At 36.8% G+C, this 12,611-nt stretch overlaps 1 protein-coding gene across 4 annotated transcripts in view; it reads right to left on the bottom strand.

The window, feature by feature from the left end:
• The window catches only part of Dmd (dystrophin), a 2,293,239-nt gene that overhangs the window by 359,646 nt on the left and 1,920,982 nt on the right, over positions 1-12,611 (bottom strand). For all 4 annotated transcript variants that reach the window (XM_029473189.1, XM_021152893.1, XM_029473188.1 and 1 more), the window contains exon 60: positions 3,252-3,398. In XM_029473189.1, the coding sequence (XP_029329049.1) occupies positions 3,252-3,398 (147 nt within the window). The remainder of the gene's footprint in view (positions 1-3,251; positions 3,399-12,611) is intronic.

Genomic DNA, 12,611 nt, shown 5'->3' with positions numbered 1-12,611 from the left:
CCACCCATTGGTCTTCCCTCTTCTTGATTTTCTTATGTTTTGCAAATTGTATCTTGGGTGTTCTTTGTTTCTGGTCTAATAATCCCTCACTACAATGTTACTTGTATGTATATGATCTCAAGGACATGGACTTGGTATTAGATAACCAACTGAGGACACTATCCTTTCTACTGTTCTCAAAAGGTGTTTTGGACATAGGACTCTGAGAAAATGTTCTGGAACTGACCTGAAACTGCCTACTTCTCCCACCACCCATGACAAGATTTCATGGTAACAAAAATTGCCATTCAAACTTCTAAAGAAGGGAAGAAACAACCAGTTCTACTTAGTTATGACACCTATGAACCACAACAATGACCATCATGACATGATATCCCTAAGAATATGAGAGTGACACACATACCCTGCCAATAATCAACAGAGACTGTGTTTTTTTAGAAATGTCAGAAAGGCTACATCTACAAGTTTTTATTAACATGGGTATAGTTTTCTTTATTTACTGTGTTTCCTTTTTAAATAATGACTCACATTAATTGCTGGTAAGGATTATATAGCAGTCTTTTTAGAATTATGGTGAACTTAAAGTGTGTAATTGACTTGATGCAGTTATGGGCAAACCAAAATCTTGAGCTCATCAGGTTTCTGCTAGAAATACCTTTTAAGGTTATGGTAAAAAATAGAAACATGAAATTTGCTATATACAAGAGAAGCATGAGCAAACACTGATTAAATTGTTTACTATCAGATGGCTATGTCTCTCTGACCTCAATGTAAAAGTTTTAGAGTTATGGAAGAACTAATGTAATTTCAACTAGCCACATCTGTATTATGATATAAATAGAAGAAACATCATCATGGATTCTTAACTAAATGTTGTGGCATGTATCTTTTCTTGATATCCAGGTACAGGATCAGAGAAATGAACTGGATGTAGCCTTTGACACATTGAGTTGCTTTATTTTAAAAATCAGAACTGTAGCTGAGAAGTGTTAGCATATTAATCCAACGATAACTACTACTCTGTTTTTGTCACAGCCCACCATCTTCTTTCATGTATTTCCATGCATTTACTATCAAGTCCTTGTTTGATAATTAAACCATTAATATTTTCTCAAGCTTTACAAAGAAATGAAATGAATAAACCCTATAGCTAGAATCGATCATGAAAGCTTACATTGTAGTGCTGTGGCTATAACCCAGGACTGGCTGCAGGCACACTGGATAAGCATTCTACCATTGGGATACAACCCCAAGCACATAGAGCATTGATACTGTGTTCATTTGTTCATTTATTTGTTTGTTTTTTGAGGCAGTCTAAGTATGTAACTCTGGCTGCCCGAAAAGTCACTAAGTATATCAGACTGGTCTTGAATTTACAAAGCTCTGGCTCGGTGCTCCTCTTCTCAAGTGCTGGGATTAAATGGGTGTGCCACTACATTGGGCCTAGACAGCACTGATTCTTAAGAGTTGTTCCTATCATTCATAGTCTTTTGACCTATGCCATAAATTTACATGTAGCTGCTACAAATCTTGTACTACATCCTTAAAAACAAATATAGCACTCAACCTTTTACAAGAAAATTAAAAATGTATTCCAAGAGTATGTGTATGGACCAAATGTGAACATTGGTTGCCTTTGGATACTCATTATTTATTCGTGCTTTAAGTAAAGAAATATTTTAAGGATGAAACAGATAAGATTATTAACAGTACTGAACTATCATGGGGCCAACAGACAAATAGAGGCATAGAATCACTTAACTGTATTGTCTTCCCTTAGTCAACACTATAGATAACAATCTGCCATAGGAATATTTCAGGATTATCCATCATGGAAGAATTAAATTATATGAGATCTCAAGAGGTCTAGAATTTGAAACTTGTTTTTATTAAAGATCAAGCAATTCTTTAACTGGACTTTCAATCACACTCTTAAATGGACTTCTGGTGGCAGAGTAATCTGGTTTATCATTTTTTCATTATTAAAACTTTGAGAACAAATGCTTTCAAACCTAGTTTATTCCTAGTCTCAGGAGTTTGTAATCTATATCCTATGAAATTGGAAAGGGGAAAAAAAGTCTCTAATTTTAAGGCTAAACCAGTTTTATAGTTTAGAGGTATAAAGTTCCCCTGCAGAGGGAACATACACTATCACAACAGCCATTTTTATGTTCTTATTGTAAGCCAAATGCTATTGTAGAGGAATGCTAGGGCACTGAGGCAGGAGTGGGCAGGCGGATGGGGGAGCACCCTCATAGAGGTAGGGGGAGGGAGGAGAGGATAGGGGGGCTTGTGGAGGGGGAAACTGGAAAGGGGATAACATTTGAAATGTAAATAAATAAAATAACCCTTAAAAAACCCATGTGAATCAGCTCATTCAACACTATAGTAACTATGTTGGGGAAGAAGGTACTGGTATCTATTGATGTGAAATGGCATCATGGTCACACAGCTAATTAGTCAGATTCCCAAGCCCATCCATTATCACCAAATAATAATTGTAATAACACCAAGAGATAGAATGTATATGGTACTGTAGAGCAAATTCTGTTTCAATGACTTATTACATTTATTATTGGGACTCATTCATTCTAACAAAAAACACTGTAGAGAATTCTATTATCTTTTAGAAGAATGACTAAGGTACAGAATGGCTCAGTAAATTACTCAAGGTAACACAGCAAGTGAATGATACCTGGGACACATACCTAGTGCTGATTTTCACTCTACAAACCTATGAAAAAACTTCTGAGTGTGGATTTATAATGCAATACTTGTTCCTTTAAGGCAATTTTATACCATACTATTGACTCTTGTCTCAATTAGAATTGTAAAGGAAAGAATGCTGTCAGAATCCAAGCCACAGCACAAATGAATTGTCTGCTAGTAATTTCCTTCCTCCACTGAGGTTTACCACTCTCTTGCTTTTGGACATTTCTGAAATTGAGTGTAGTCACATAAAAACTTATCAAGAAATGCCAAGCATCTTGTTATTATGAACATCAAATGAACCCTTGTTTGAAACAGGGTCTCGGTATAAAGCTCCGACTCCCCTGGAACTCACTATGTAAACCCAAGCTGGCCAGAAATCCAGAGATCCACCGGGATATCTGACTTGCAAAAGCTGAGTTTAAAAGTAGTTATCATCATTCTTGGAAAAAATGAGAAACTTTTATTGTTTCTTACAATCAAGCTTTATGTACATGTCATTTTACTATAACAAGGAGTGGCATTGCTCATAGGATGCCTACCTGCAGAAGCCTCCATCTGGTATTCAGATCTTCCAAAGTGCTGAGGTTATAAGGTGAGAGCTGAATGCCCAGTGTGGTCAGCTGATGTGCAAGGTCATTGACACGATTGACATTCTCTTTAAGAGGTGCAATTTCTCCCCGAAGTGCCTATGAGTGAATTAGAAGATAAAAAATTAAAGCAGAGAATATAGATATGTTGGAACTGTAAGACATCATATGCTGTTTGAGGTGTAATTTTAGTGATGTTCACTCTTTGATTTGAACATGTTCACATGTTTAAAAGGCAAAAACAATACTATTAATGCATAAACTGTAAGCTCTCTGGCAATGGCATTAGAAGGTACTCCTGTTTGATAAGCACATTTTGAACTTAGTGTCTGTGAGCAGTTTGGATGAGAATGGCAACTATAGGCTTATGTATTTAAGTGTTTGGCCCTAAGTTGGTGGAATTGTTTGGGAAAGTTTAGAAGGTGTGGTCACTGGAGAAGGTGTGTCATTGGGGATGGATTATAAGGTTTTCAAAGCTGTCATTCCCAGTTCACTCTATCTGACTCTCTCCTCCTCTTTTTTGTGCATAAGATGTGAGATATCAGCTATTTTTCTCCATCATCATGCTTTCTTGCTGGCATGCTACTAGCTATAATGGTCATACATTCACCCTCAGAAACAAATCTCCAAACAGTTTCTTCTATAAGTTACCTTAGTCATGGTGTCTTGATATAACAATAGAAAAGTAGCCAAGACAGTGCCTTTGTAAAAGAGACCTTAGAGATCTAGGTAGCCCATTTGATTATGTGAGGAAGTAGCAAGAGGCAGTGTTTATGAAGAATGAATAGACATTTACCAGACATCATAGTTAGTAGTCACTTAAACTTGGACTTCATCATCTCCAAAGCTGACAGAACTAAATTTCTGTTGTATCTATGTCACTCGGTTTATGGTATTTTCTTTTTTAATGGATGCCTGACTAGACTAATATGCTATAGTGTATTTGTATTTCAGCAGTGCATGTTTAGTAAGGGATAAATAATTATATTGATCACTCCCTTGGTCTAGCATGTTGTGACATGCCTCACCCCAGGAAACTGTTACTTGAAGCATTTTCATTTTATATTTGAGAAAGTAAACTTGAAGATGTTAAATATTAAGTGCTAAAGTCCTATGGGTAAAAATGGTTGTAATCTGGGATACATATTTAGATTTGTCTACCACATTACATAACTTGGCCAAAATAATTCTGCACGAAAAAGAAAGTACAAGACAAATAACATGCTGGTAGATTTTAAATTCTATATATAAAGCAGAAATGGCTTATGATTTTTAAATGAAAAGATACACTGACTCATAAGAGTGCATTCATATTGTGTAGCCACTACATAATAAATATTTTCTCTTAGTAAGGAGGGCATTTTGTCAGCCTAGGATGACTTTCTGCTCTCATGGTATTTTAGTCCTTGTTGTAGAGACTTCTGAAGGCTCCCGTGGGGATTCTTGGCTGTCTCTGAAGCTGGAAAGCAGGAGTTTCTGATGTGATGTATCATAAGGAACTGTTGAACAGCACTCTATGCAGATATGCAGAGGATATTATCATGCATCATAGCTATCCTATCGAGTTGGCATTTATGGATCTTTAACATGATGCATGGTAACCAAATGTTCCAATGAGTGACATCTAAGGGACAAACTCCCTCACTTAAGAGAACAGTTTATGAAATGTAATGTAATGTCTGTGCACAAGGACAGCATCACTGACTTGACTCTCTCTGACTTGCTTGATCTGGGAGGTATTATTTCCCTGTCTGGTGTTCACTGTTTTGATAAAAATGTTTATAATAGCCTCATCTATATCCCTTGCATTTCTTCTGATTCTAAATGAAAGATGGTTTGTACAATCAAGAGAAGGATGGCATTATCCTCTTAAATCAACCTAAATACCTGAAAAAAAAATACCATGTGGCATTACAGAGATTATAAGACACTTAAATAGTTCTCAGATGAAATACAGTAGGACAATCACTCCGTTGAATTTTTAGCAGAGAAAATGTAGATTTATTCAGGAAAAATGAAAACGAACTTCCAAGTGAGGCCATCGACAGAGGGATAATTTAAACATAAAGGTTTGGTTTTAAGATAGGGTCTTACTCTATAGCTCAAGCTGGCCTCAGATTCACAGCAGTACTACTTTTTCCTACAAAGCAAACTTAAAGTTTTAATTTGTTGAGACAGATTCTTACTATATAGGTCTGGATAGCCTAGAACTCAATATGTAAGACTGGACTGATTTTTAGCTCACAGAGATCTACCTGCTTCTGTCTCCCAAGCACTAAGATCAAAGGTGCATGCCACCATGCCCAGCGCCTTCAGCTTTTTTTTTTTTCTTTATTGGATATTTCCTTTATTTACATTTCAAATGTTATCCCCTTTCCTAGTTTCCCCTCCCAAAATCCCCTAGCCCATCCCCCTCCCCCTGCTTCCCAACCCACCCACTCCTGCTTCCTGGCCCTGGCATTCCCCTACACTGGGGCATAGAGCCTTCACAGGACCAAGGGCCACTCCTCCCATTGATGACTGACTAGGCCGTCCTCTGCTACATATGAAGCTGGAGCCATGATTTCCACCATCTGTACTCTTTGGTTGCTGGTTTAGTTCCTGGAAGCGGTTATTAAGAAAAGCAGAGGAGCCGGGTGTGGTGGCACACGGCTTTAATCCCAGCACTCGGGAGGCTGAGGCAGGAAGATTTCTGAGTTCAAGACCAGCCTGATCTACAAAGTGAGTTCCAGGACAGCCAGGACTATACAGAGAAACCCTGTCTCCAAAACAAACAAACAAACAAACAAACAAACAAACAAAAAAACAAACAAACAAACAAACAGAAAAGCAAAGCAGAGGAGCAGTGGATCTGGAGGAGAGGGGATGTGGGAAGGATTAGAATAAGAGGGAGGGGAGGCTGTGATATATGAGAAAATAGTGAGGAATTTACCACCTCCAAAACAGGAGAGACACTTCTAAACTACATATGTTAAAAGAGTAATTTCTTTGTTTGTTTTTGTTTTTTTGTTTTTGTTTGTTTTTGTTTTTTTGTTTTGTTTTGTTTTTTTTGGAGACAGGGTTTCTCTGTGTAGCCCTGGCTGTCCTGGAACTCACTCTGTAGACCAGGCTGGCCTCGAACTCAGAAATCTGCCTGCCTCTGCCTCCCAAGTGGTGGGATTAAAGGCATGTGCCACTACAGCCTGGCAACAGGGTAATATTTGATGGTATTTGCTATATAAAAATATAAAACTCCTGCAGTATACACATTTATTAAACATTCTATTGGTGGAATGACATTGGAATCACACTAAAAAAGGTCTATAGAAGTTGCAAGTAAAAACGTGTTCATTTCCTTATGAAAAAATATATCTTTTAAAAGAATCTGTACTAAGTGCCTAGGTAGAAAGGCTATTAATATCATATATGAATATTTGTGTCTCTCAAAAATAATTCATAATTATTTCATTTTGTGCAATAGAAAGGTCACAAAATTTTGAAATATCAGAGTAGAATCCTGGGCAAAGATGATGATGATGGTTAGTTACAAAGTACAACCAGGTCCATTTTAGATGATCACATGCATTTCTAATAACCACATATAAACATGTGGGGTTTAAAGGAAAATAAGAACCACAGTGAACATGGCTAGGTCAGGATGCCTCTATGGTACATATGTGTTAATTTTCTCTGTTATTACATATGTAACCTTCACTTACAATATGTAGTGGGCAAATTCCAATGCTTTGATTCTAATATTTTAATTTTTACGTTCTCTTCCCAAACCCAAAGAACAATGCTGAATCACTATTTTGGAGTTGAAAAGACTTAAGAACTAAGCTCCAGTACTCTTCACTCTTTCATTTTCCTTTCTAAAATATACCATTATCCTCTAAACTTTGCAGTGTATCCTTACACTCCCCCCTTTCTAGTAATGATAGCCGATGTTCCCTAAAGTGATATACGAGTATGTAAAAATACACTATGTGTTGTATGGGTGACCCCTCTCCTCTCATTAGATTAAATGTCAGTTGCTTGTACATTACAGTTATATTTGTATATATACTGCAAACCAGTTTTCATCAATATTAAACTTTATATGCCCCAGTACAGGGGAACGCCAGGGCCAAGAAGTGGGAGCGAGTGAGTAGGGCAGCAGAGTGGGGGGAGGATATAGGGGACTTTTGGGATAGCATTTGAAATGTAAATAAAGAAAATATCTAATAATAAATAAATGAATGCCACATCATAACCTAAAAATATGACAATTTAGTAATTTCCAAAATCAAAGAAGTACACATTTTAAGAAAAAAAAAAGCTACAATATCTTGAAAAATCAGACTAAATCCTCTGCAAAGTTGTTTCACAAAGAAAAAGATAATTGCCAATTAGGTAAGTGTAGATGAAACTACATCCAAAAATTAGGAAAGTAACTTTTAGAATTTAAACATCTGAGGTCAGAATGCTTCTCATATTTTCTGATGCAATTTTTCTATACCGAGTCTGGAAATCAAACAGATTATATCACAAGTGTGTCTTACAGAGGACTTCAGTTAGTTGATATTAACCCAGAGTCTTCACACAACAGGAAAACTTTTGTGACTATTTAAATTTAAAAAAAGTTTAAGCAACATTTTTAATGTGATCTCTATTTAACCATCTTTTTGCATTAACTGCTCATCTACAGTTCTTAACTGAATCAGAAAAGGGAACATCAATTATAGCTTATCTTATTACTTGTAGATTTCTTTTTTTTTTTGAACACAAAAGGCATTTATTTAAAAAGATCAACAAAACTGACAATTGAGGGGAAAAAAACCCCATAAGATACAAATAGTTAAAACCAGAAATGCAAGTGGGCACAGCAATGCCAGCCACCCAGTGTGGATGATGTGTAGTAAGGTCAGTGCCCTCAGACATTGTTTGTGGAGGTCTTTTGTATGATTTGGCCACCTTGACTTGTAGATTTCTATACCTGATATTATTATTAGCTTGCCAGTAAGTCTATTTACTAGCTGAAACATCTCACCAGCCTGACAAAAGTCTTTTAAGTGTCTTTTTATTTATTTATTTATTTATTTATTTATTTATTTATTTATTTATTTATTATTAATGAGTCAGGGTATCCCTATGGATCACAGGCTAACCTAGAAATAGCCATGTAGCCCATGTTGGCCTGAAATACACAATTCCTCTTCCTTAGCTAATTCTGCAAAGACTTGATGTGCCAGAGAGCCAGACTGAGGGGATATCTACCCTCCCAATCCTCACAGAGGAGAAGGGAATAGGGATGGAGCAAGGACTCTGTAAAGGGGGAACTGGGAGATGGGGGCAGCATTTGGGATGAAACCAAAGATAGCGTGGGGGTGGTGGGGGGGGAGAAAATATAGGAAATTTTGACTGGGAGAGGTCTGTTGATAAAGTAGCAGTTCAGTAGCTGCGTTCAGCCCCTGCTGCCTTGACTTGTCTGCAATGATAGACAGTACCCTTGAACTGCGAGTCAGAAGAAACCTTTCCTTCCTTTTGTCAGGATATTTTGTCATGGCAATAGGGAAAGGAACTATTTACACTATGCAAGGTGTGAATACAAGCACTACATCATTTAAACAGATCGAACAGCAAGTTTAACTATACTTCAATTATTAGGAATTTTAATATTATACACATTAATTTATGTTTAAACTATTAAATGCTGCACATAAAATGCCAAAAAGTACAGTTACCTCTGGCCAATATCAGACACTACTCCATTAGGTTTTATTCTAGTTTGGAAATAGTGAGAAAATATAGAAGAGAGCCATTATACTACTGATTTCTTTGAACCACTTTAACATCTGGAATATATTCTCCATGAAAGAGGAAACCAAGGCTAATTTTATTATGACTAGTTTAATGCAGGTAGAGTTTTCACTTCATTAAATGTCTAATTAGAGATACAAAGTACTGATTTAAAATGATATATAAGTTTGATATGTCAAGTTTCTTTTATAAAATTATATTTTCTATCATTTTTGCTTATCTTTATGTAGTTAAGAAATTTTTGAAGTATGTTTGGAATTATAGTCATCAACCACTTTTATGAAGAAAGAAAGGAATTTTCTCTTATCAAGGAAATGTCATTTTTGAGGAAGCAATTTTAACTTGACAGCTAAGAGGCTCTTCCTGCTCTAAGACATAGAAAGTCACTTTAGAAGATAAGAGTAATTTGAGAGAGTGGTGTGTGTGTGTTACACAATCAAATATGAGCATCTAGAGGCCAGAACATGATGTTGGAAATTATTTTATTGTTATCTGTCTGTTCCTTGTGAGGGCTCCCTCACTGAACCTGAAGCTCAGAATTTTGGCAAGGATGTTTGGCACTGATACCTGCCTGGCTCTATTTCCCAGCACTCTGGTTACAGGCTGGCATCTCTGTGAGTGCTGGGAATCCAAACTTAGGCTTACTTGCTTTCACAGTAAGTGTTCATCTCTACTGAGCCATTTTCCCCAGCCCCTGGAATTTTATTCCAAGAGCCTTTGTTTATTCTGTGAAACTGGGAAGCAACAGACTAGGCATAGTGTGCAATGCATGTTGTGTAATGAATATTCACAGAATTTGAAGATGAATGAAGGCTAAGTGGGGACATCTGAACTAGTTTTGATAGAGATTGTGAGAGGGAGTTGACCTATGAAATGCAGCGAGGTTGCCAGATAGCGCAGAGAGCCCATTTGAGGCTGAGGATCAAAATGTTTTAGCAGAATCAATCTGTTCTAATTCCCTTCTCCAACAATGTTCCCTTCGAGAAAGGAGAAAACAGTTGATCCGTGTTTAAGGTTTTGTCAGATGATTGTGGCACAAATACTTAAGGATAAGGGCATTTCAATTTTAGACAGAATGTGATTGAAATACAGACTGTGGAATCTAAACTGGATTAGAAGGAAAGTGAAGCAAGATGAGGCTTGTAGATGGAGCAAAAATAGAAGTGTCAGTTGTGGATGTTCAAGATAATATACGAGAGGCCATAGCAGGAGTAGCTGTATAAATAATACAGAAGGAAAAGGAAAGTCTGGGATGCTCAAAAAAGCTCTCTATTTATATATGTATATATGATATACATACATTTATATCACATATATGCCCAGCTTATATATGTAAATAGCTTATACATATATGTACAACTTTACTTATGAATAAATAGTGCTACTAAAAGTCTACAAATATCTTGTTTTGTTTTGTTTTTTTCGAGACAGGGTTTCTCTGTGTAACCCTGGATGTCCTGGAACTCACTCTGTAGACCAGGCTGGCTTGGAACTCAGAAATCACCTGCCTCTGCCTCCCAAGTGCTGGGATTAAAGGTGTGTGCCACCACTGCCCAGCTTTACAAATCTCTTCTTAAGGCATTCAACCTTGTAAACTTTCACATCGATCATCTGTAGGGGTCCTGTATTATCTTACTAGGAATTCAAAATGAGTTGAGTCAAACAATGAAGTATCACTTTAGTGTTTCCTATACTATATAGAGACATTTGTATTACAAATACTACTTAAGAAATGAAAGAACAGCTAACTGTATTTTGTTCATCTACAAGAAAACCTTACTGAGCAAATGTTTGTGAGCAAGACCTTGAAAAATAAATAGCCTGAACACATGAGGTTTTAGATAAAGTTTCAGAATTCTGGGACTGGATATGTAGGAAGCCATATAAGAGGAGAGAAAAATCAGGTCCACAAACAGATTATTATGGAATTTACCTGCTGTTCTCATTAAAGGCTCAGAGAAGTTTTCACTATGTCTGGCTACCTAGGAATTAAGTGTAGGTAGAGCTGAGCTGTTTTTGTGGCTTCAATATTTCGAGCTCACTGTACAATACTAATACTGCCAAGAGAGTAAAAAATTGATCCCTGATTTGTCAGGCCTGTGGAGAATAGTCTTAAATATCTGCATGAAATGAGACCCTCAAATTTTATTGGACCAACCACAATAAAACAGATGGTGAGGTACAGACAAGCCTTTAATGGAATGCATCAGGATCGAAGACCACTGGCATCTTAGCTTTTTCCTCTTGAGTTGTTTTTCACTTAGTGTGGTTCCCAAGCAACTGAGCTAGTTTATGATGCCCATTGTTCTAGGTCAGGAAGCATAGTGAGAGAAACAGGAAGAAAGACAAGAAAGCTAAGGGCAGATATAGTCCTATTTGGAGACCTTAGTCTCCAGATGCTTTGATGCACAAATCAGGCCTTGGTGGGACACATGTTGAGACAAAGGGCTTACTTTGTTTTTACTCCTCATGATCTTAAGAGAAACAAGAGGGGTAGAAGTTTTTCCTTTTGGTTGAGGGAAGTTCTTTGGGAAAGGATTCTCTTCTGAGCCTTTAGCATCAAATATTCAGATATATGAGGGGAGGGGTACATCAGGTCAGTTAAGGACTCTGTCTAGACTACTTACAGCAGTCACTAAGTTCATCTAATTACCCATTCTCTTTTACCTCAAGCACATTTTTCTGCCTATCTCCACACCCCAAGATCTTTCTCACATGAATTCTCTTTTCTAATGCTATCAGGTTGCCTCAGAGTTTCAACAAAAGGGATGAATTGTCTCTTCTATAATGTTGAATTCTTTGTTTCTTCTAAATGCAGAAGGACATCGTGGAGCTATGACAGATGAGTTAGTGGGCAGACTACATGAACACAATGCTCTGTTTTGAGTAATCACATTTGTCTATGGTATAGACCTTTTTGACAATAAATTATGCCAAAGTAGCATGGATTAAAAAAATAGAAATACAAATGCATTCCACCCCAGTATCCATTTTTATCGTGGTAGCCTAAAGGCAAAATATGTGCTTTCATTGTCTTGATTGCATTCAATTTTCAAAAAAAAATGCAAACTCTCATATTTGGGCATGGTAAATTTTGACAAGCAAACTGAATAAGTACATAAATAATGAAACAGAATAAAAATTAATGACCTAGATGCAGCATAATCAGGATGATTTAGGGAAGGTTAAAGAAAAAATGTAAAATTTGTTGGCATAAAAACATTCTCTGTTCTTATTTTCCAAGCAATTATCAACATTTATATTTTAACTGTTCTTCTCAGACTCAGCCTGATCCCAAATTTGTGACATTAGAATAATAGCATTTGACTGCTGTACTTCTTCAAGTTTCTGCACAGAGAACCAATGGTTTTACAAAAGAGAAATGTTCTGTATCCATTCCTCTGTTGAGGGGCATCTGGGTTCTTTCCACCTTCTGGCTATTATACATTTACACAATGGAGTACTACTCAGCTATTAAAAAGAATGAATTTATGAAATTCCTAGGCAAATGGATGGATCTGGAGGGCATCATCC

Source organism: Mus caroli, chromosome X (assembly GCF_900094665.2).
Source record: "Mus caroli chromosome X, CAROLI_EIJ_v1.1, whole genome shotgun sequence".
Taxonomy (NCBI): Eukaryota; Metazoa; Chordata; class Mammalia; order Rodentia; family Muridae; genus Mus; species Mus caroli.
Note: the sequence above shows the minus strand (reverse complement) of the source record. Positions and strands in the feature narration are given on the sequence as shown.